Source organism: Rana temporaria, chromosome 10 (assembly GCF_905171775.1).
Source record: "Rana temporaria chromosome 10, aRanTem1.1, whole genome shotgun sequence".
NCBI lineage: Eukaryota > Metazoa > Chordata > Amphibia > Anura > Ranidae > Rana > Rana temporaria.
Window position 1 is genome coordinate 112,024,423 of NC_053498.1, and position 25,913 is coordinate 112,050,335.

General features: G+C 43.0%; 1 protein-coding gene across 1 annotated transcript in view; it reads right to left on the reverse strand.

Moving 5' to 3' along the window:
• LOC120915460 overlaps nt 1-20,604 on the reverse strand; it is a 30,396-nt gene extending 9,792 nt beyond the window's left edge. The window contains exons 1-3 of the mRNA XM_040325996.1: nt 20,357-20,604; nt 6,700-6,834; nt 5,278-5,371 (exon numbers count right to left, since the gene is read on the reverse strand). Of these exons, the coding sequence (XP_040181930.1) occupies nt 5,278-5,371; nt 6,700-6,834; nt 20,357-20,498 (371 nt within the window). The 5' untranslated portion in view covers nt 20,499-20,604. The remainder of the gene's footprint in view (nt 1-5,277; nt 5,372-6,699; nt 6,835-20,356) is intronic.
• Nucleotides 20,605-25,913: the final 5,309 nt, after the last annotated feature.

Here is a 25,913-nt window from a genome sequence, read left to right on the forward strand (position 1 = left end):
CAGGTAGTATGGAGATATTGAATCTTCTGCCCTGTTTGGCTATGATTAAGCACCATTTGGTGTGAAATGCATTAACTGTACTTGTTGGCACATGTTTACTTGGATGCTTTGGACCCTTGTCTTGTTTATGCAATAAAAGGTGAATTTTGGAGTGCGGCTGTCCAGCATATTTTGTTCCTTCTGCCCTTTCAGTTGGGTTCACAAATAGATGATTGCTATGTCTGCAGTTATATAGTGTAATGGCAGAGACAACAAATAATAGCCACCCAAAACTTGGGAGTAATACTACAAAGGTATTCCTTTGGTGTATTTATCTTCAGTAAAAAAAGATCTCTGTATCCTGTACATGGTCTAGTGACCTCAGGTGTGAGAATTTCCAGTTATTAAATGCTGTCCCTGTTGACTTGAAGGTTAGTTGGACGTTTGAAAGGACGTTTGAAAACTCTGACAGTAAGCTGTGGGAGTTTGCATCCTGTTGTGTGGAAACCATGACACCTACAGAGGTATTTCCCAAAAATCAATGACATCAGTGACAGGCCCTCCAAGTTGAAGGTTGGCATAGGTCTGATGAGTCTATCTTAGATAAAGAGAATTTCTCCACAAACAACACATAGTAAGGGTGGACATAAAAGAACAATCTTGATCATATCATGGGGCCTGGAGTATTGAATGTGCCCAAAATTTATCTAAAGGCTATTTTTTATTGCTCCCCGGTGTAGCCTACCATGTTCTCTTCACTTTTCCTTCTTTCCACTTATACTCCATGATTGCTGCTTTCCTGAATCTGTTATTATTGAGGGCCAGGCCTGTTTACTCTCACTGGTTGAAATTAGCCCTTTAAAAAGACGGTGGTTGTCTCCTAGGCATGCTCTCCTGACACAAACTACAATCCTATGCTGGAGGAACTACATGGAGAGAAAGATCCCCTACAGTGTAAACAGAAAGCGATGGAGCAGAGGGACACTGGGAGATGTAGTTTAGTTTGATACGTTACATGTGCAATTTTATATATCCACCTGTGGCTCCAGGATGGGTGCACCTATATGTAAGTCAATGAACGGATGTGCATGGACCTAGAAATGTAAAAACCTATATTTCTTTTATTAAATGGAATTATTGAAAAAATGTATCCTTGGTTCCACTAGAGGGATGTGGTAAAGCGTATCAATGTTTTTATTAGTATTTTTGTGTTACACTATGTGATTTATTATTGCTTTGTGTCTTTAAGCTCTGCTACCTTCTGTCTAGCTGAACTCTCACTCTCACTGTAGTTCCTTATATTCCCCTCCACTTCCCGTCTCTCTCTCATTAGCTCAGCATACCTTCCATGCTAAACATCTTTCCATGTGGCTTACAACTGCAACGTTTTTCTACCTATGAGTATCCAAGATTAAATGGAACATTCAAAAGGATTCATCGTCTATCTCTCTAAGACCCGTTTCATACTGAGGAGTTTTTCAGGCGGTACAGCGCTAAAAATAGCGCTGCTATACCGCCTGAAAAACTCCTGCCCAGCAACCGGAGGGCTTTCACACTGAGGCGATGCACTGGCGGGAGACAAAAAAATCTCCTGTCAGCAGCATCTTTGGAGCGGTGTATACCGCTCCTTCACCGCTCCTTCCCATTTAATAAAAATGGGAAACCGCGGCAATACCGCCCGCAATGCGCCTCTGCAGAGGCGCATTGCGGGCGGTATTAACCCTTTATCGGCCGCTAGCCGGGGTTAATACCGCACCGCTAAAGGCCGATTCCCACGGCAATCCCGGTGGTATAGCGCCACTATTTTTAGCGGCGATATACCGCCACCGCGGCTCCCGCTGTAATGTGAAGGGGGCCTAACAGTGAGTTTATTCATTGAGTTAAGCTGTCTGAATTTATGCAAGGGATAAATAGAACACCAGGTCGTGTAAGCCCTACATGAAGCTGGAAGATAAAGTTTATGGCCTTGTAGTTGAGTCAGAACAAGTATCCTTTAGTTCTTATTTAATCTGATAGGACTGGGAGCATTGAAAAAATGGAATAAAAAATAATAAAGAAATAGAAAGAAAACATTGTATCTCTACTGGAAATTAGATATAAAGCACTCAAAATAATCACAGTAGGAAATACACAGTAGTGTAAAATCCTGATAAAGAACATGTTTTTTAGCACATGTTGATTATAAAGCCATTATTAATTTAATTTAGACCAGTAAAAGAATTGGTGTACTTAGGGGCTGTTAACACTACTGTGAAAAACACATGCTGTTTGCTGCTTATCACTAATATCTAACTCAATATATTCTGAGAACTTTATTTTTATCAAAGCAGGGTAGCAAAATGTAAATTGGAAGTGAGTGGGAAGTGTTTTATTATCTAGATCAGTTTCCATGCACCCACACAAGATGGGAAGTTTAAATCAAAGAAAAGTTTTATGAGAAAATAAAAATGATATGCAGTAAAACCAAGCTCTCAAAAATAATGTGAAAATAATAATGAATCGCAGGATGCATTGAAGTTGATTTACTAAAACTGGAGAGTGCAAAATCTGGTGCAGCTGTGCATAGTAGTCAATTAGCTTCTAACTTCAGCTTGTTCAATTAAGCTTTAACAAAAAACCTGGAAGCACATTGGTTTATATGCAGAGCTGCACCAGATTTTGTACACTCAAGTTTAGTAAATCAACCCCATTGTTTGAGTGGAAAATTAAATTTCTGCCATTCATAAACTTGTGAACCTTAAAGGGTATGCATTACTCAAATTTATCCCCAAGCCCAGGGCATTATTTCTTTCTTTTAGTTTCTATACATTGATCCTGATGCAGGAAACAGCTTTAAATACTCCCTGTGACATCATCACCAGGCTTGTAAAATGTATGCAGTGGCAGGTAGCTCAGGTCCAACTGACGTGGGCACCAAAACTACATCTCTAAAAATTCTGTTCCCATACAGGCAGGGTGTGGGCAGGATTTTCTTAATCAAGGCAACATCATTGTTTTGCTGGGAGAAAGAAAATTAACATATGCATGTGGAGAGGGGCAGAAAGGGGCGGGTATAGGCGGAGCTCTGTATTCAACAGACAGGGCTTCCAGAACCAGACATTCGGAGCATGTAGGCAGGTGGATGTAGAAATAGGTTCCCTTAGGGGTAGCTCCTCCTACTGGTGGAGTGTTTTGTGGGCATCCCTATTTAAGGTGGGTGGGGCTGGGGATCCTGGCTTGCTCTACCCAGGATACAGAAAGTAAAGAAAAGCCTGCTGTGGCTGTTCTTCTGCTCTTTGGGGGAGGGGCTTATCTGGGGTCAATGCTGAGAACAATCTGGGGAAGAACAGGAGTAATTGACAGCTAGAGTGGAAGAGAATGTTTGGTCCTTCCTTTATTCTCTTCTTCGGGGAGTGTGACTAATGCCTCGTACACACGACCGGTTTTCCCGACGGGAAAACTGCGAGGAGAGCTCCCGGTCGTGTGTGTGCTCTTAACAATTTTTCCATGGGAAAAATTGCCCAAAAACCACCGGACAAAAAAAAAGAACCAGCTCTCTTTTTTCCCGCTGGGAAAACCAGCTGAATTTTGCCCAGCGTTTTTTTGCAGTTTTCCTATGGGAAAAACTTTGATGGAGCATACACACGGCCGGGATTCCCAGCCAAAGCTCCATCACAGTTTTCCTGTCGGGAAAACTGGCCGTGTGTAGGGGGAAAGACTGCCCGAGCAGGTTCTCGGCTTTCCCCTCGGGATTTCCGTCTGGAACTTTTCCCGTTGGAAATCCTGCACGTGTAGAGTAGAAGAAGGACTGAGTGTTTTTAGGATGAGCACCATAGACACCTCATGTCTTCAGATTTCTGCAGTGCTTTTTAACTCATGCCACTACTTGAACTATGTTACTGCCAACATCTGGACCAACCTTTCTCAACTTTTTCAACATAGGGGAACTCTTGAAATAACTTTCTGGTCTCAGGGAACCCCTGCTAAAAATGACTATATCTATAACACATGATACATCAGTGAGGAGAATGCTCCACACACTTGAAAAATTCCCCCCTATACAGATAGCTAAAAAAAAATCATGGTGGCAGAGGCAACTTAACTGAGAGGCAGAAATTGCTCATTGCTCAACCCCTGGGAGGACTGTCGGATACCCCTGCCCAGCATAAAGCAATCACATCGAGACATTTTCCACCAACGGTAATTAACAAACTTAACTATCTTCTCATTTTGTATATATTGTTTTCTTCCCCCTTTCCAACCCCTCTCTCCCTTATTTTAAGGTTTTTCTATACGAATGTAATGATGGGTTGTTCTAAAGGGTTACTTTTTTAACTAATTAAATATTATGAGATGTTTAATCCCTGTGTGTTCCCTTCCACTCACAACACAAAAACCGCTGAAGAAGACCAGTAGGGTCGAAACGCGTTAGGAACAGTTTATACTGCAACATATTTCCCTAGCCGTATAAATGCAATGTTGTGTACTGTTTATACATTACATGTTAATCATGTCTCTTTGTTTATGCCGCAACTCATTTTCTATCATGCAACTCATTTTTTGCCCCACTTTTTGATAAAGAATTTTTATATATGTGAATAAATACTATATTTTACTACATTGGAATCATTTTTTGCTTACCTGAGCTGCCAAAAAAAACTGGGAAAATTTCTCTATTGCTCAAGGAACCCTAGCAACCGCTGGAATAACTCTAGGGTTCCATGGAACACTGGTTGAGAAACCCTGATCTGGACTGTTATGTTTCACTTCTGAATTTGGGCGAACTACTAGAACAACTACTACTACTACTACTACTACTACTACTACTACTACTACTACTACTACTACCTCTGTATGAATGTTTAGAGAATTGTCTATTACAGCCTATGGAGAAGTGAAAGTCTACTGGTGCCAACCTAGCCTTCAAGAGTCCTGTAAATGTACTCTTGGAGCAAGTGTATGGATATTCCTGGGAAGAAAAGGTTAACAGGACAGTGGTTAGCAGAATGGGAAGCTTTGCCCAAGCTGAGCCATGCCCCCATGGGTTGGGGCTGAGCCATGTTCTGCGTGTTAATGAACACCCAGAGCGTTGCTGGGGAATGAGCCCGCACAAGTGCTCCCATAGCTAATGGCTTGTTATGGTGATCACTCAGCAGGGAAAAGAGCCAGGAGCACTGGCAGGGAACCCGAGAGGAGGAGGATCGGGACTACTCTGTGCAAAAGAGCACAGAGCAGATAAGTATGACATGTTTGTTTTTAAAAAGAAATGATGGGTTTACAATCACTTTAAATATTGCATATACAATATGAATTACTTACACTTCAACAGGTTTGCACTGTCCACTTTTCATATCTAAATCCATTCCAGATGGACATTTTTCACACTTATATTGGTAAAAGCTGGAGCTCATCTCTAGAACCAAATTTAGAATAAATAATGTTCATGGGTTGATGATGTAAAATTGCATGTATTATACTGTACATACAGGTTTGCATTGTATGATACTTTTAAAATCCAAATATGTGCATTTGTTATTGGTTTAATTATGGTTACAAAAACGTACAAGCCAAGGGAGGGAATGGTGGGTAGGATGGGTGACCGGAAAGGGCATAGGTACAAGAGGAGAGGTAGAAGAGGAGTATAGGGTGCCGAATTAGCTTCTGTCACATCATATTTGTAGCATTCAAAAGCAGCCTATCCCCGACGACGTCCTTTTGATGATGAAACGCGTAGGTGTGGCCTAGCTGGAACGTCATCTCGCATTACCTACGCAATTACCGACGGAGACACGATACACAGAGCTCAGCAGAAGGGAGACGGCTCAGAGGAGACGCCGCTTTTTTTTGTATATACACCGCGCTTGATTGCCTTCTTAATTGTAAGTGCATTTTATTCTTTAATAAAACCGCCTTTCATATGGTATTACACTATGGGATCCCCCCTTATTTCTTATTCCATGTGAGTCTGAATCGAGCATACCCCATTGGAACGAGCTTAATGGATTGATTCCCCCAGTACTCTCATCTGGAGATAGTCTGTTTGGGAAGACTTAAAATATCCCTGTGCCTGCTATGACCACTGTAACGGCGGTCATATACTTATGGTAAGAAGACTACAACACACGAGTTGGTGTCCTTTTGGTGGTGGAATTCCGTTCACACAAAATTTATTTTTGCCACAGATCACTTCTTATGAACTTCATTATTATTAACCTTTTCTTGGATTAATTTTGGACGTTGTTTATTCCTATTCATTTATTTTTTATATGTTATTAATAATGTTATATGCATGCTGATTAATTTACTGTCACATATATATTGTTTCACTTTATCACTAGTAATAGCGCTGTACCTGGTTATATGTTTGTTTTTACTTTGGGTATCTTTAGAGTATTGGTACTAGTTTCAATTGGTCTTCTTTCAATGTTATTTTGATTTATTGTTAGCGCAGTGTTTTTTTCTCCTTTGGAGGGAAAATCTTTTTATTCAAAAGTATAGTTCGAGTCAAGTCGAGTCGAGGGGGAGAAAGGGATTAAAGGGGGTGACTGGGGAGAAGAACATTCAGCATGTCTGTAGTGTATTGTATGTTATTATTTATTTTTCAACAAAAATCAGCAGAACCGTTATGTTTTGTGATATTTATTACTGCAATATAATATAAATGTAGAAAAGCTAAATGAAATTGTATCAGCACTGCAGAGCATTAGGACGGATACGATAAACCCATTAGGCAAAAATTACCTGTTCGTCTAAGTCTCTCCCCACTCTTGCACATTGGCAATTGTATGCACTCTGTACAACTTGTTGTTTGACAACCAAAGCCCTCATGACAGCGGCATTCTATCGTCTCGTGGGAACATGGCTCTTGGGGCAAAGCTGCAATTGAGAATACATCATTTTATTACTTCATCACATTGCAGGCATCATACAGTACCTAATGTTTTTTTTACAAGGCACTTCCCCATTTACCTGGAATGCTTCAAAGCTGGCCATATAGGTTACAATCTGGTTATACAATCCCTGTACTGTCTGTAGGCGGGGTGCAGCATGGTGCGTGGCAATAATTCACACAGAAAGATGCAATGGAAAACTTGTATTGAATTAGAAAAGGCAACAGTTTACAACAAACCCAGTGGGAAGGTTTCCCAACCGGGTGCACTCACGGGGCTGGATTCAGATACATTGGCATATCTGTCCGCCCGGCGTAACGTATCTGAGATACGTTACGCCGCTCTAACTTTGGGTGTGAGTTCTTTATTCAGAAAGAACTTGCGCCCTTAGTTACGGCGGCGTAATGTATCTGTTGCGGCGTAAGGCCGCGTAATTCAAATGGGGATGTAGGGGGCGTGTTTTATTCAAATTTGTGTTGAAAAGAATTTTCCCAAATGGGGTTATTGCGCAGCTCAAAAGGAGAGAGGTAATACCATGTAATAAAAAAGTTGTATTTATTCACATGTTAAAAATTGGACAAAAATTGACAAAAGTTGGGTAGCATAAATGGATGGAGCATGAGTTGTATCAAGTACACAAACAGCGTTTACATAAATGTATAAGAAGCAGTACACAAATAATGTTTATACAGTCAAAAATGTGCATTGTAGTAAAAACAATCTAACAAACGTTTCGACCTTTGGAGGTCTTCTTCAGAGAGTTTGTGTAGCTGGAAAGGAACACATAGTGGTTAGACATCTCATGATCATAATTTAGGTAATAAGAGGTACATTGTTGGTTTTACAAAAAGCCCTTTCGCTGGTGGAGCAGTGTGCAAAAGGATGCAATGAAAGCAAAAAATTAAGCAAATTCGTGTGCAACATTGCAAACAAAAATATATTGAATACATTTTTTAATTCATTCAAATTTGTGTTGACCCCGCGTTTTTTACGTTTTATTTGAACGGCGCATGCGCCGTCCGTAAAATATCCTAGTGTGCATTGCCCTAAATGATGTCGCAAGGACGTCATTGCTTTCGACGTGAACGTAAATTACGTCCAGCCGTATTCGTGAACGACTTACGCAAACAACGTAAAATTTCAAAACTCGGTGCGGGAACGACGGCCATACCTAACATTAGCTACCACTCATATAGCAGGGGTAACTATACGCCGGAAAAAGCCGAACGCAAACGACGGAGTGTGCGCGCTATGCTGTGTTCCTGGTTTCGGGCCTAAGTTCGGGCCTAAATTGATCCGAAGCATTTGAGCAGGAAGGGGACCCAGTGGTCGACTTGGTTCCCACTTCAAAGATCCCAAACGAGTTTAGCTGTTCGATAGGGAGTCCATCTGAGGAGCGCCAATGAGAGGCTGGCGGTCTAACAGGATTCTGACGAACCATCGGGGATTGTGGTGGTGACCGGACACTGATGGTTAACAAAAGAGGTTCCATTCTGACATTCATTTGAAAGGGTCTGTGGCAGAGACTTTGTTCTGAAGAGATTCGAGCGGTGTTCCGGCTGCTAGGTTGGTGAGAGAGGCCTGTCCGGACACGCTAAACCCACTCGGGCAGGAGTGGTGGAAGAAAAGCTGCTATGCATAGGAACAGGACTGTTCTAAGTACTAAGCCTGAATCTGCGGTTCTCATTTTTCACCTCTATCCCTTTCATCACCTGTTAACCGTTTTTACCCGGCTGGGTAATAAAGTGCACATAAAAAGACATTCATTCGTGGACATTCCTTTACTGCTGCTGTGTGCATCATTCATTCCTAGACATTCGGAGAGAGCCATGAGGTAGATTTGCCATCCCATTCAATAACCAGCGGCTCCTTCGGGGGTGAGCGCTACATATGCTTTCTTTATTTTGCCTATAGCTCTACTTTAAAGTGGTAATAATCCGTTTACGCCAACAAAACACAAATATGCGGGCCCCACTGGACTAGGCTTTTTTCCATGGGGTTGCATTTTTGCGTATCTTACTTTGTGCTAGGTGCGCATCACATGGCGTGCTCCCTGCACAGACTCTCAGTGAGAGTCGGGCCCTGTACTAACGATCATGACCCGGAAATTGTTATTCCGGGTCACCTGATCGCTCTGATAGCCTCTGATTGGCTATCCCCCCCCCCCCCCGGGTTTTATTTTTCTGTGAATTAAAAATTCAATAATAATAATAAAAAATAAAAATCCCAAAAAAACCTGGATCAATGTTTGATGTAGGTCAGTGTGTGGGTCAAGGTCAGTGTCAAAGTTCAATGTCAGGGTCAGTATTATCCTTCTACAAACTTTAACCAGACACTGATAGGAGTCACAAGACTACTATATAATGCTGATGAGAAAAGATATTTAGCAGTTTATATTTACTGAAATAATTGGCCTAGATTCACGTACGGCCGCTCTACGTTGTGCGGGCGTAGCGTATCTTATTTTAGCTACACCGCCGCAACTTAGAGAGGCAAGTGCTGTATTCACAAAGCACTTGCGTCCTGAGTTACGGCGGCGTAGCGTAAATGTTCCGGCGTAAGCGCGCGTAATTCAAATTGTGAAGAGGTGGGAGTGTTTTATGTAAATAAAACATGACCCCACGTAAATGACGTTTTGAACGAACGACGCATGTGCCCTTCCGTGGACGTATCCCAGTGCGCATGCGTCGGATAGAATGCCTAAGATACGTCGAACACTGCCTACGACGTAAACGTAACTTACGCACAGCCCTATTCGCGTACGACTTACGCAAACGACGTAAAAAAATACGCTTGTTCCGATGTCCATACTTTGCATGGGCTGCCCCACCTAGAGACCTGCTTTATCTTTACGCCGGCGTATGTCTTACGTAAACGGCGAAACTAATTGCGACGGGCGTACGTACGTTCGTGAATCGGCGTATCTTGCTCATTTACATATTCAACTTGGAAATCAAGGAAGCGCCACCTAGCGGCCAGCGTAATTATTGCACTCCAAGATACGACAGCGTAGGAGACTTACGCCGCTCGTATCTTGGCCAAATCTATGCATAACTGATTCTATGAATCAGGTGCATAGATACGACGGCGGCCATTCGGACTTACGACGGCGTATCTGGAGATACGCCGTCGTAAGTCTTTGTGAATCCGGGCCATTGTCTTTTCATGTTCTGTGGGAGACCGCATATAGTGAATGCAGGCTCCTAATTTTACTAGCTTTGGTGGTTAACTACATCAGGTATAGAATCTATATGTCACACCACTCACAATTTAGAAATACTTAAATATATCAGTTATAGAATCTATACTATATATATCACCATCTGCAGTTTGAAAACAACTTCAATATATCGGTTATAGAATCTGTTGTGGTTTTCCTGTTGCTAGTAAAATGTTCTTGGAGGTATGAAGGATTTTGATTGGTTGGATGCACCCAGCCTGCTGCCAGTAAAGCACGTCATAGACACACGTTGGGTTTTGGACATTTCTATCACTGAGCGTGGGATAAACACACATAATTATTTTGGCAATTTAAAGGGGAACTTCAGTCATTTTTTTCAACTTTCCTTCTATGAAATCTTCTCATCTTGTTGTTTTAACTTTGGATAGTAATTAATTTTTTTCTGCCAGTAAGTACCTAATACAGCCCACTTGCTGTTTCTTGTCTGGTGATTAGCCTAGGCTTATGACATCATGCACAGCTTTCTCTCTCACTCTCGTGAGAGTTTACCAGGAGGGGAAGGGGGGTGAGTCATAAGAGGGCCAATGAGAGCTGCAGAGCTGGAGGTGTGTGTCTGTGTAAACCCAGGAAGTGAATAGGCAGCAAGCTTCAGCAGCCCACAGTTAAAATGGCTGCAGTCACACTCATTGGAGGGAGATTTATGCAGCATATTTGGCAAGTACAGAATCACAGTATATATAAAATAATATGTAAAGTGATTGGAGGGAAGCTTCAGAATGGCAAAGATGTTTTTATTACAAATTATGTGAGCAGACTGCAGTTCCTCTTTAAAGGAACACTAAAGGCACAATTTTTTATTTTTTTTAAAATAACGAACATGTTATACTTACCTCCACTGTGCATCTCGTTTTGCACAGAGTGACCCGGATCCGTGTCTTCTGGGGTCCCTCGGCGTCTGTCTCGGCTCCTACTCGCAAAAGCTTTCTACTTTCATGCGAGCTCGCATGGTGGAAAGCTTTTGCGAGCGCGCTCCCGTGATACAGCAGCGGCCTTAGCCACCGACTGTATCACTCGGCCCCGTCCCCCGCCGCCCCCGCGCCATCCGCTGTGATTGACAGCAGCGCCAGCTCCGTGCGTCCGTTAGATAAGGTGCCGAGGGCTGTAATCGGAAAGCCGCTGGCTCTGATAGGCACTTCCACACAGCCAACCAGCTGCAGTTATTCAGGTGGCCGGCGCTCACCGTCCGGTCATCTGAATAGTCGGCGGCAGCGGCCGGCAACAATAACATGAATCTATGTTATTGTAATCAGTGGCGGTGCGAGAGCCAGAGGGGGCGACCCCCCGGCACTGCCTGACACAGCCTAGCAGCCAGATGCCCCTGGGATAGGCCCAATATCTGGCCTAGCAGCCCGGGGGAACACGACACACATCCACCCAGACAGCCATCCAGGTGGCACAACACATACTGTAGATCTCGACCAAAATATATAGGCTCTCCCAGCAGGCCAAGGGATTCAAGAAAACCCCTGACCATACCCCATATACCCATAACCTGACCTTAAGTTGTCCTTCTCATATCTAGTACCACTAAGTGCACGGCCACTTGGTGGTAGAAGAGAAAAGTACAACCACACCAAACTTACCGAGGAATCAATGGATCTCTAACAATTGACCAGGGTAACTACTCCTGGCAAGTAAATTTGTAAAGAGCATCCCTGACCAAACAGCAGGGTGCTACATATTTATCTATAAGCCCAGGTTCACACTGGGTACGATTTCCTTCGATTTGTCGGCAATGACACTGTCCTAATCGGCGCTGCACCGATTTCAAAAAGTAGTTCCTGTACTACTTTTTGCGATTTCGGGCCACGATTTACATAGACATCTGTGCAGAAACCTGCACAGATGTCTCTTAAATCGCGGCCGAAATCGGGACTGCCGGCGGGAGTGAAATTGTGCGAGTTCAGCTAAACTCGCACAGCTTCACTCCCGCAGCCCAGTGTGAACCAGGGCTAAAACATTTTGAAAACCATTTATCATTTTCATTCCACTTCACAATTATGTGCCACTTTGTGTTGGTCTATCACATACAATCCCAATAAAATACATTACAGTTTTTGGTTGTAACATGACAAAATGTGGAAAGTTTCCAGGGGAATTAATATTTTTTCAAGGCACTATACATGCCAGATTTGTTTATATAGATGATACAACCAAAAATTGAATTTGTATGTGTTTTCTATGTATTTTGTTTTATACATTTTAGTACGTTTTTAATATCTTGTTGGATCATTTTATTCAGCAACACTCTTATAAGTCTCATGGTCATATCCTCTTTTGACTTTTCCTGTATATTGGGGACTGAGTGCTGCTGTGGTTTGAGCTTCTCTTTTTCCTGACATCAAAGACAACGTCACTTGGGATTTCCCATGCATGCACAACGAGGGTACATAGGGGTTGATTTATCAAAGGCACAGAGACTATTTATTTAGCAAAATAAATGTTCACAGAGTATAGCTACCGTATTTATCCGCGTATAACACGCACAGGCGTATAACACGCACCCCTAACTTTAACCACTTGACCACTGGACACTTAAACCCCCTTCCTAACCAGACCAATTTTCAGCTTTCGGTGCTCTCACAATTTAAATGACAATTACTCAGTCATACAACATTGTGCCCATCTGAAATTTTTGTCCTTTTTTCCCCCACAAATAGAGCTTTCTTTTGGTGGTATTTGATCACCTCTGGGTTTTTTATTTTTTGCGCTATAAAAGAAAAAACACTGAAATTTCTGTAAAAAATATTAGCAGGTATTGCAGAGTATTGGGGGCATTGCAGAGTATTGGGGGTATTGCAGAGTATGGGGGGTATTGCAGAGTATGGGGGGTATTGCAGAGTATGGGGGGTATGGCAGAGTATTGGGGGTATTGCAGAGTATTGGGGGTATTGCAGAGTATGGGGGGTATTGCAGAGTATGGGGGGTATTGCAGAGTATGGGGGGTATTGCAGAGTATTGGGGGGTATTGCAGAGTATGGGGGGTATTGCAGAGTATGGGGGGTATTGCAGAGTATGGGGGGTAATGCAGAGTATAGCACAGGGATGGATGGTTGGATCTGTGACTGCATTTGTCACAGATTCAGCCCACAGCAGCTGCTGCTGCTTCCGCTCTCCCCCCTCTCCTCTCACACTGTACCGATCGGTACAGAGAGGAGAAGGAGGAACCGGCGTCATCACATGACGCCGGTTTGTTTACAAGTGATCACTCCGTCATTTGGTAAACGGCCAATATCGCGCGCCCCAAGGGGCGCGCGAGAGGAGGATTTTGGGAGGATGTCCCAGGGACGTCCTCCCAGAACAACTCCACCACGCTGTAGACGTCTTTTGTCTATGGCAGGGTGGCAAAGAGGTTAAGAGGGAAGTTTCAGGAAAACAAGTTTCCACAGCCCCCTGCGTATAACACGCAGGCATAGTTTACCCACTATTTTCAGGGTAAAAAAGCGAGTGTTATATGCCAATAAATACAGTAATAAGATGTGGCTGTGTTACCTTCAACTAACTGATTGTCCGCTATCAAAATTACGGTAGTTTGTGAAAAGTACAGCATCTGTCTCCTTTGAAACATATATGCCCAGACCAAAACAAATTATTTAAAGTGGAAGTAAACTCCTAACATAAAATGTTACCTATAGATAAGTCTATAATAAGGCTTACCTATAGGTAATGTAAATACCTTCTAAAGGTGCACCGTTTAGGAGATACCGTAGTTATCGGCGTATAACATGCACAGGCGTATAACTTTAAAGCCTCGTACACACGATCAGTCCATCCGATGAGAACGGTCTGAAGGACCGTTGTCATAGGTTAACCGATGAAGCTGACTGATGGTCCGTCGCGCCTCTACACACCATCAGTTAAAAATCCGATCATGTCAGAACGCGGTGACGTAAAACACAACGACGTGCTGAAAAAAAAGAAGTTCAATGCTTCCAAGCATGCGTCAACTTGATTCTGAGCATGCGTGGATTTTTAACCGATGGTTGTGCCTACTAACGATCGTTTTTTTCCCCATCGGTTAGGAATCCGTCGGTTAAATTTAAAGCAAGTTGGCTTTTTTTTAACCTATGGTTAAATAACCTATGGGGCCCACACACGATTCGTTTGGACCAATGAAAACGGTCCATCAGACCGTTGTCCTCTGGTTAACCTATCGTGTGTACGAGGCCATAGAGGTAAGTTTCAGGAAAAAAAACTTTCCACAGCCCCCTGCGTATAACACACAGGCACAGTTTACCTTCTATTTTCAGGGTAAAAAAGTGAGTGTTATACGCCAATAAATACAGTATTTACTGTACATTCAGCTGGTGACATCACCAGAAACCCTGTGCCGTGAGCGGTGGCTCCTGCGCAGGAGTGATGTCATTGTGGCCCCGGCTAATCACAGAACCGGAGTCTGCAAACCCGGAAGCAAGACGGGTGAAGATAAAAGCGGTCTCCATCGAAGCAATGTCATCGCTGGAGGCTGCTTTCATCTTCACCGGTCTTGCTTACGGTTTTGGGGACTCCGGCTCTGTGACTTGCCAGGGGCCACAGTGACGTCACTCCTGAGAATGTGCGCAGGAGCCACCGTTCACGGCACAGGGCTTCAGAACGTATGCTCTGTTTTCATATACGTTTTACATAATGTGCTAGCATGCGATGCGTACTTGCACATTATGGCTTTACCTTGTAGGTAAGCAAAAAGAAAACAAAAATGTCCGGCGGTTTACAACCGCTTTAACATTCTCATGAAATAGGATAGTATCATTGCAATATTTGTTAACAAAGTGGTTAACAAAGTTCACCAAGAAGGACAATAATAAGCTAAAATGTATGTAAAGGCAAAATTTCCTTTTTTTAGTTTTGGATATAATAGGCAAGGGATAAAACACTGTTGTGATATTCTTTGCAGTTTATCCCAGTGACTCAACAAAAAGTAAGGGAAAAACTTCTTAAGGCCCATACACACGATCAAACTTTATGACAACAAACTTTAAAATTAGAGTTTTTTTCAGAAAATCCGACCGTGTGTACGCTCCATCGGAAAAACTTTTTCGGTTTTCATCGGACAAAAGTTCGCTCTGCAAACAGACAAACTTTCCGGCAACAAAAGTTTGATGGCGCAAAGTCCTATCGTGTGTACAGAAGTCCATCGGACTTAAGTCCAAAGTTCAAACACGCATGCTCAGAACCAATGCAAAAGATCAACCAGCAATAGCAGAAGTTGCCCAAAGGGTGACACTAAAGAGCAGAAAAAACACGTAGTATGTCAATTACGTCACTACGTTCATGTTTGTTGCCTGAAAAAGTCCTGCCGTGTGTATGCATACCAAGTTCACGGCCAACGCCCTTCAGACAAAAATCCACGGAAAAGTTTGTTTGAAGTCCGATCGTGTGTATGAGGCTTTACCCTCACCTCATGTTCTGATGGCAACTCCAAATTATGGGTTTCTCTTAACTTTCTCTGTGATAATGGTTACCAGGAAAAATAGAGGGGTAAATCCCCAGCAGAGACACACACATAAAAACTTAACAGAAAGATTCATCCTTCCATACCCTGTCCAAACAAATTGAAAGATTTACTTTAAAGGGGTTGTAAAGCTTCGTTTTTTTTCCCCTCTAAATAGGTTCCTTTAAGCTAGTGCATTGTTGGTTCACTTACCTTTTCCTTCCATTTCCTGTCTTTGGGCCATATTCTCAAAGAATTATGCCGGCGTATCAGCAGATACGCCAACGTAAGTCCGATTCTAAGGCCGTCCTATGTTTAAGTGTATTCTCAAACTGAGATACACTTAAACATGCCTAAGATACGACGGCCAGCGCTGTTGCATATTAGGCTGCAATATCTACGCTGACCGCTAGGTGGCGTTTCCTTTGCGGTCAGCGTAGAATATGCAAATGACTAGTCACGCCGATTCACGAACGTACGCTTGCCCGTCGTAGTGTTTTTACGTCGTTTCCGTAAGCGATACGCGGCGTAAAGATAAACATGCCCCCTAGGTGGCGTACTCAATGTTAAGTATGGCCGTCGTTCCCGCGTCGCAATTTGAAAATTTAACGTCGTTTGCGTAAGTCGTCTGTGAATGGCGCTGGACGCCATTTACGTTACCGTCAAAACAAATGACGTCCGTGCGACGTCATTTAGCGCAATGCACGTCAGGTAATTTACCCGACGGAGCATGCGCAGTACGATCGGCGCGGGAGCGCGCCTAATTTAAATGATCTACGCCCCCTACCAGGATCATTTGAATTAGGAGTGCTTCCGCGGGTGGACTTTACGCTACGCCGCCGCAAGTTTATAGGTAAGTGGTTTGGGAATCAGGCCCTTGCCCGTTAAACTTGCGGCGGAGTAACGTAAACGAGATACGTTACGCCGCCGGATATGTACGATAATCTGGCCCTAAATGTTTTGTTTTCTTTGTTTTCTTTGTCTGAACTTCTCACTTCCTGTTTCTCCTCAGTAAGGTGTTCAGTAAGCTGTTCTAAATGACTTTCCGTCGCTCGGATGATGGTGGAAAGCTTACTGAGGAGAAACAGGAAGTGAGAAATTCAAACAAAGAAAAAAAAAACATTTTGGGGCAGATCCACAAAGATCTGCCTATCTTTAGGCAGGCGTAGCGTAGCCAAGATACACTACACCGCTGTAACTTACTTTTTCTTCTTGTGAATTCTCAAAGAATCTGCGCGGTAAGTTACGGCGGCGTAGTGTATCTATTGCGGCGTAAGGGCGCGCAATTTCAAATGGGAGTGATGGGGACGTGTTCTATGCAAATACGTCGTGACCCGTCCTTAAAATATCCCAGGGTGCATTGTGACAAAGTACGCCGCAAGGACGTATTGGTTTCGACGTGAAAGTAAATGACGTCACATTCCTATTCACGAACGACTTACGCAAACGACGCAAACATTTTGAAATTAGACGTGGGAACGACGGCCATACTTAACATTGAGTACGCCACCATATAGCAGCTTTAACTATACGCCGGAAAAAGCCGAACGGAAACGACGTAAAAAAATGCGACGGCCGCTCGTACGTTCGTGGATCGTCGGAAATAGCTAATTTGCATACTCGACGCGGAAACGCCACCTGGCGGACGCCGAAAAATTGCATTTAAGATCCGACGGCGTACTAAGGCGTACACCTGTCGGATCTAACCCAGATGCCGTTGTATCTTGTTTTGTGGATACAAAACAAAGATACGACGCAGGAAATTTAAAATTACGCCGGCATATCAATAGATACGCCGGCGTAATCCTTTTGTGGATCTACCCCTTAGAAGGGGAATTGAAGGAAAAGGTAAGTGAACCATCAATGCACTAGCTTAACCACTTGCTTACTGGGCACATATACCCCCCTCCTGCCCAGGTGAAATTTCAGCTTTCGGCACTGCATCGCTTTAACTAACAATTGCGCGGTCGTGCGACGTGGCTCCCAAACAAAATTGACGTCCTTTTTTCCCCACAAGTAGAGCTTTCTTTTGGTGGTATTTGATCGCCTGTGCGGTTTTTATTTTTTGCGCTATAAACAAAAAAGTGAGACAATTTTGAAAAAAATACAATATTTTTTACTTCTTGCTATAATAAATATCCCAATTTAAAAAAAAAAAATCATTTTTTTTTCTCAGTTTAGGCCGATACGTATTCTTCTACATATTTTTGGTAAAAAAAAAAAAAAAATCGCAATAAGCGACTGGTTTGCGCAAAAGTTATAGCGCTTACAAAATAGGGGACAGAATTATTTTTTTTTAATTATTTTTTTTTACTAGAAATGGCGGCGATCTGCGATTTGTAATGGGACTGCGACGTTATGGCGGACACATCGGACACATTTTTGGCGCCATTCACATTTATACTGCGATCAGTGCTATAAATATGCACTAATTACAGTATAAATGTGACTGGCATTGAAGGGGTTAAATGTATCCCTGCTTAGTGTTCTAACTGTAGGTGGAGGGGGGGGTGACTGGGGGGGTGACCGATCTGTGTCTCTATGTACAGGAGACACAGATCGGTCTCCTCTCCAGAGACAGCACCGCTGTCTCTGTGTAAAACGGCAATGAGAGATGATCTCATATGTTTACATATGAGATCCTCTCTCATTGGCCGCACAGATCGCCTCGCGAACGGCCACTCTGATTGGCCGTTCGCGGCGATCTGTAATTGGCTGTGTCCGAGGGACACGGCCAACACAGATTTTCCCCGCAGCGCGCTCTGGAGCGCGCGCGCGGGGACCGCCCTAATGGGCGGACGTCAATTGAGGGCAGTTTGGAGATTGGGATCCGCACTGTAGCCGTCAATTGACGGCAGGCGGATCCCAAGTGGTTAAAGGAACCTATTTAGAAAATAAAAGACGAACCTTTACAACCCCTTTAATATTCACTTCAGGCCTGTCTCTTGGGTGATTAATTTGCCTGTCAATTTTTCAGGTGGATTGGCCCAGGTAAGTCTATGGCCAGGCAGATGTAATTTGATGTGAGGCTGATGAGAAAGGACACAGCTGGCGTTAAATGGCCCTCAAACTTTTCACTGTCAGTGATTGCACAGCAGCAGCGCTTCCGTAGCAACCCCCCCAGCCAAATTGGAAAGCTCTGCTGTCCCACTTATGGGCCCAAAAACCCCATGGTGGGTGTTGCTGGATATTGGGGGAAACCAGTAAACATCAGTTCTCTGATCTCCCTTATCTAGACTGAACACAAAGGAAACATCTGTTATGTCACTTCCATTTCTGGCTGTCACCTTCCCTAGTCATTACAGCCAAGGTAGAGAGGTTAGTGGACTGCAATCTATGCAATCTATGCTCCCTTAGCTTCAGTGGAAGGTAGGTAAGATATCAGGGGTCAAATAGACTCTGGATGTGTCATTAAAGAGAACTGTGCTTGAGTACCTGTTGCATTAATATCATGTAACATAAAAATTTGGAACTACCACTATTTTATTTTTCCAGGGTTATTGCCTTTATATAAAATGTTTGGGAGTTTTACCAAATATTCTTGCCTAAAAAAGAATTATAACACTGCCAGGGGTGCTTACAGTGATTACTTTTTATTCAAATGGGTTACAATGCTGCCAGTGCTCATAGACTCCCGGTGGTAATACCTTATCCCAACCACTGTCATTTTTGATGGACAGCTTGGTCTGCGTTTAGGTGTGCGGAAAAAATACAAATAAAGTTATGCAAAATAAAAAAAAGGAATTCATAAAGTAAATAATAAAATTACAAGTATTAACAATAATCAGAATATATTTTTTTTGTAGGGTCCTTTGAAACACTTTTCAGTTGTCTTTGCTTTTTTCAGAAACGCATCGGCCCAGATTCTCATAGATCGGCGAATCTTTGTGCGGGCGTAACGTATCCTATTTACGTTACGCCTCCGCAACTTAGACGGGCAAGTGCTGTATTCTCAAAGCACTTGCCCCGTAAGTTGTGCCGGCGTAGCGTAAATAGGTCGGCGTAAGCCCGCCTAATTCAAATTTGGAAGATGTGGGCGTGTGTTATGTAAATGTTATGTGTCCCCACGTAAATGATGCTTTTTCCGAACGGCGCATGCGCCGTCCGTGGACATATCCCAGTGTGCATTGCTCCAAAGTACGCCGCAAGGACGTATTGGTTTCGACGTGAACGTAAATGACGTCCAGCCCCATTCACGGACGACTTACACAAACAACGTAAAAAAAATTAAATTCGACGCGGGAACGACGTCCATACTTAACATTGGTACAACGCATGTACGCCTCATATAGCAAGGGTAACTTTACGCCAGGAAAAGCCTAACGTAAACGGCGTATCTGTACTGCGTCGGCCGGGCGTACATTCGTGAATTTCGCGTATCTAGCTGATTTACATATTTCTAGGCGTAAATCAGCGTACACGCCCCTAGCGGCCAGCGTAAATATGCAGTTAAGATCCGACGACGTAAGAGACTTACACCGGTCGGATCTAATACAAATCTATGCGTAATTGATTCTATGAACCAGGCGCATAGATACGACGGCTCAGACTCAGAGATACGACGGCGTATCTGGAGATACGCCGTCATATCTCCTTTGAGAATCTGGGCCATCAAGTTTACTGGGTTGATCTGTTCAGATGTATGTTCATTTTAATTAATCAGCCCCAATTAAATAAAATTAATGAATCAATTAATCAGCCCCAATGATCTCTGGTTACAAATGATTAAAATATTTTTAAAAAGTAAATAAAGAAAACATTTTAAATGAATGCACCCATACAGCATTTTTTGTATTTTAAAATACACTTTTCATTGTGGAATAAAATGATACTCACATTTTTCACATTTCGGGCAGCATTTTAGTTCTGTGGTATAGACTGGGTGCTCACCCCTTCTGCATACCTCCGTCACCACTGTAGCAATCCCATTCATAAGTGTCATGCACCATGCTCCAAAAAACAACTCACTTAGTCTCATTATTGTTCCTGTTGTCTGAGGTGGCTGAGATGGTGTTTACGACGAGACTGAAAGGTTCTTCATAAAAACTTTTTCTTCTTTTGAACAATGAAACAAGTGCTTCTGATGTTCGGCACATATCTTTATAGCTATGTGGGAGCTTCCTGATTGTGGTCATGACGTCTGCTGCACTCTTCAGACATTTAAAATGTCTTTAAGCCCTTTTTGGGCTTGTTCCATATGCAACGTAAGGAGTTGTGGTGATATTTAGGTGCTGTAACTTATGGCTAGACATAAAAGTCCTCCCACTGTAAGGTAAATTCTGAAGAGTTGATCAAGGCTGCTTCCACATTACACTTTGCCCTAACTTCCAACCAAAACGTTTTCAGTTATTGGTTTTAGGCTTGGATAGACTAGGAAACTGTTAATACATCTGTCAAGTATCACCCTAGGTTCACATTTATGCGGCTGCGGTTTATGCGTTTTTTTTCCAGCACACTTTGCGGTGCGTTTTGCATTTTTAAACCCACATTTTTTATGCATTTGTGCATGCATTTTGCGTTTTGTTTTCTCTTTAGCGAACTGTGAATAGCAGGTTGTTCAAGTGTAAGTAAACCCACCTATCATTTTCAGCCAAGGAAGCTGCCATCTTGGCCTACGTTTAATCTTCAACTGCCATGGTTTTGCACATGTGATCAGTTATGACACCAGCCATTGGATGGTTTGACCGTTTGGTTGAGAGCACAACCAATGGGACAGTTAGCAATCCCGGCATGCCGGAAATGTAACTGCTTTTTGAAACTGTTAAGTCGATGGGTTGACTTCCGCTTTAAGGAGCAGGCTGGGAAGCCAGCAGTTGCATCTTTACCAACCGATGAGTCATCAGCTGAAAGTAAAAAAAGAATTGCCGACAACAAATCAGGAAATTAAATCAGTGTGAGGTCCCCCCCAAACCATATCCGGCCCTTCGTGTCTGGTATGGATTTCGAGGGGAACCCCATGGCCATTTTTTTTTAAATGGCGTGGGGTCCCCCCCCAAAATTAATGCCAGACCTTTATCCAAGCATGCAGCCCGGCAGGTCAGGAGAGGGAGGAGACGAGCAAGTGCCCCCCTTCTTAACCCTTACAAGCCAATGCCCTCAACATGGGGGGGTACTTTGGGGTCTGCCCCCCAAAACACCTTGTCCCCAAGTTAATGGGCACAAGGCCTCTTCCCCACAACCCGGGCCGGTGGTTGTGGGTGTCTGCAGGCAGGGGGCTTATCAGAACAAGGGATCCTGCCCCCCCCATGTGAATGAGTGTGGGGTACATAGTACCCCTATCTATTTACCAAAAAAGTGTAAAAAGTGAGCAAAGACACATCACGAGTCAAGCCCTTTATTAAAAAAAAAAAAACAATGTCCCCCAGTGTAGATCCATTACCAATCATGCCACTGCCAACCTGAAAAACAAAAAAAAAACGATGTAGCTAAGGTCAGCTACTGTGCTACAAGTTAACGGACAGTTTCTTCATTCTTATTATGGTTTTGGCTCCCTCTAGTGCATGCTGGACTCTGGTGTGTGTGTTTTTAATTCCTGTTGAAGACTCAGAGCAAAGCATCATGGAACATGTAGTTCGGAAAGACAACGTGACCCTGCCAGCAGAACTAATCTAGACTACAGGTAACACAGAGCTGCCTGCTGGGAGAGAAAATATAAAGTACTGGGGCGGCCTAGATCGCTCTCTCTGGACGCCATTCTGACCCTGCCAGCAGGAGGTCTGTGTGACAGGGAGTGCTGCGGGGAGCTGGACAGATAGACCCAGAGATATCTCTGAGAACAGCATCGGTACTTCTGTGCAGCAGACCGGCATGTTCTGGAAACATCCAGAGGTACCTGCAATCCAGTTTCCAGTGAGCTGCAGCATGGCACAGCGCCATCATCTTCACAGAACAAAGATGCAGAGACAGAAAATTCCGTCTGGAACCTTCTCCTCATCTGATCTATCCATTTGATCTTTGTGGTGGCGAGTAGGCATAGCCCTTGTAATATATAAATATATAGTGCTGAATAACACTAACGCAAACTGGCTGGTGGTACTTGTAGTTCCACGGAAGTGAAACCTACTGCTATACAGGCCACAAAAAAACAGAACCGAACGGGGGGGGGGGGGGGGGTGTTCGGCTCATCCCTAATTTTGATCCGAAGGTCTAAGGATGTCCTCAATTCTGATTATAAGAGATAGTAATGTGTATTGAGATAATAATGTGTTCAATACACACTACTATCTCTTATAATCAGAATTGAGGACATCCTTAGACCTTCTGATCAAAATTAGGGATGAGCCGAACACCCCCCCGTTTGGTTCGCACCAGAACCTTCGAACGGACCGACTGCGAACATTTAGAACCCCATTGACGTCTATGGGACTCGAACGTTCGAATTCAAAAGTGCTCATTTTAAAGCCTAATATGCAAGTTATTGTCGTAAAACGTCTTCGAGAACCCGGGTCTTGCCCCAGGGAACATTCGTTTTTTCTGGAGCAGTGATTTTAATGATGCTTAAAGTGAAAAAAATAATTGAAAAATTCCTTTAAATATCGTACCTGCTGGGTGTCTAAAGTATGTCTGTAAAGTGGCAAGTGTTCAGAACTGTCCCTGCACAAAATGAGATTACTATAAGAAAAAAGTTATTTAAAACTGCTTGCGGCTTTAATATAATGTCTGGTCCCTGCAATATGGATGAAAATCATTGAAAAAAAAATAGCACAGACACAGACAGTACATATATATATATAGCCCCTCTTTCTTGATTGATTGATTGATTGATTGGATTTGTAATGCGCCAAATACTGACCCGTCAGGGAAGCGTCTAAGCGCAGAAGACATACCTGTAAATAGATAAATCAAGTCAGGGAAAGAAAATAGAAGGAAAAGAAAAAAGGAGAGCACAAAAAAAGCAAACTACCAAGGAACAACAGGGAAAACTAACGTGACTCAGCCTGCTTTTCCCTCAAAAAACCAAGTTTTTATCCTTTTACGAAAGGCCATAATGGAGGGGAGAGACCGGATAGAAACAGGGAGACTATTCCATAGGGCCGTTGCTTTCACAGAAAAGCGTCTACCCCCGAAGGTAAGCAGGCGAGCAGATGGACAAGTGACGAGACCAGCTGTAAGTGATCTAAGTCCTCGTGCAGGGGTGTATCGCGTTATCAAGGAATTCAGGTATTGTGGGCCCGTCCCATGATAAGCGCGATAGGCGAGACAGAGAGCCTTAAACTCAATGCGATCTACCACAGTGAGCCAGTGCAGTGATCGCAGGGTAGGGGTAATATGCTCCCGCCTATTTAAGCCGGAGATTAGTCTAGCGGCCTGGTTCTGGACGAGCTGGATTTTCCTCAGCCACTTTAGAGGCATACCCAAATACACAATATTGTTGAAGTCAATCCGGGAGTTGACGAGAGATTGAACCAAGACTTTCCGGTGGTACTGAGAAAACAAATTTTTGACCTTTCTCAAACACCTGATGTAATACAGTGCATTGTGGATACATTGATTGACTTGGGGTATCCAATTCAGATTACAGTCAAAAATTGTCCCCAGGACGCGGACTTGATTCACTGGAACCGGACACGGCCCAAGGCTCGTGGGCCAGTTTCCCAAAAAGACAGCTGGATCAATACGTCCAGAGATGAGAATTTCTGTCTTTTTAGCATTTAGACTATTTCTTGATAAATACTGCAAATTGATAAAGCTATACTAGTGTATTTTTTAAGGTAAAGGTTGCAGATGAAAACGTAATTTCTTGTTCTAAATTCTTATAAAAATATTTATATTTTTGAAACAGAGAAATACATATACTTAGCTAACGGTGACAGTAAAGTTCATGTTGAATAAAGTTGAAAAACACAATTACCACAACCATTTTACACATAAGCTTAATGCTCATCTAACTGAATGTGCAGCAATGGTAAACCACGATGACTAGTTATTTAATATTCTGTGTGATTCAAGGTTTACTTGAAACTTGAATTTCCTGACATCTCAGAACTGAAGTAAAAAAAAAAAAAAAAAACACAGAAAGCTGACAAAAATATTATTCTAATTATTATTATTAAATTGTGCTTCCCATCTCTCTGTAGGTTCAGTCTTTCCTGGTCTTAAAGTCATTGTAAAGCTTTATTTTTTATTATTAAAATAAAATAGTAATCCAAAGTGAACAGTACAGCAAGAATGAGCCAAGCTGTAATTTATCCAAAGAAAATGGTGTATCTTCCTCCCTTTATTGTGATTAGGGATGAGCTTCGTATTCGAGTCGAACATCGTATGTTCGACCCTTTTGCCGAATTACGAACGTTTTGGGCCGTTCGCGCCAAATTCGAGTGGCGTTTTACGGCCCATAATTCACTGCAGCATTACAGTGCATTGCTGGCTGATGATTGGCCAAGCATGCACTATGACCCGCATGCTTGGCCAATCACAGCTTGCAAAAAACGGAGAGCCATAATTGGCCAAAGACAGGGTGGCTTTGGCCAATTATAGCTCAGGGGGTTTAGTACACGCCCCACACTATAAAAGGCCGCCTGCAGGTTCGGCCTTGTGTAGTGTGTTGCGGTGGTTAAAAGAGAGAAGACAGAGAGAGAGAGAGAGAGAGAGAGAGAGTCATTTTTAGTAGGTAGATAGAGCAGGCAGGCAGGCTAGTCAGTTAAAGTTACAGAGTGTAGAGGATATATATGCATCTCATAGTTTAGCTAGATCCGTACTTCCTAATTTACTGACAGGCAGGTGATTGTGCTAGCTGCAGTATTCTCAAGTGGTGTACTGCCTGTGTCCTCTGCAGTGTGCACCTAAAGCTACGTGGTGTGTGTACTGTCTGTGTCCTCTGCAGTGTGTGTACTGTCTTAGTACGATTACAATACAATTCAATACAGAAGGAATAGGAGGGCAGCTTACCAGCTCTTGTGATATGATGGCTACATTTGTTTTCCTTAGCTTTGTTGATTTTTCAAAAGAACAATTTTCCTGCAGATGTAATGCCGTGTACACACGACCGTTTTTTTTTAGAACATTTTTTTTTTCAACCCGATCATCAAAACGGGCTTGCCTACACATGAGCATGAAAAAAAAATGCTCTAGCAAAGCGCGGTGACGTACAACACGTACGACGGCACTATAAAGGGGAAGTTCCATGCGGATGGCGCCACCCTTTGGGCTGCTTTAGCTGATTCCGTGTCAGTAAAAGACAATTTGCGCTTTTCAGTCTGTTACAGCATGATAATTGTGCTATCTCCATTACGAACGCTATTTTTCCAGAACGAGTGCTCCCGTCTCATAACTTGCTTCTGAGCATGCCCTTTTTTTTTCACGTCGTTAAAGCCCACACACGACCATTTTTTACAAACTTAAAAACGACAACCTTAAAGTGGAGGTTCACCCAAAAAAAAATGTTTTCACATTA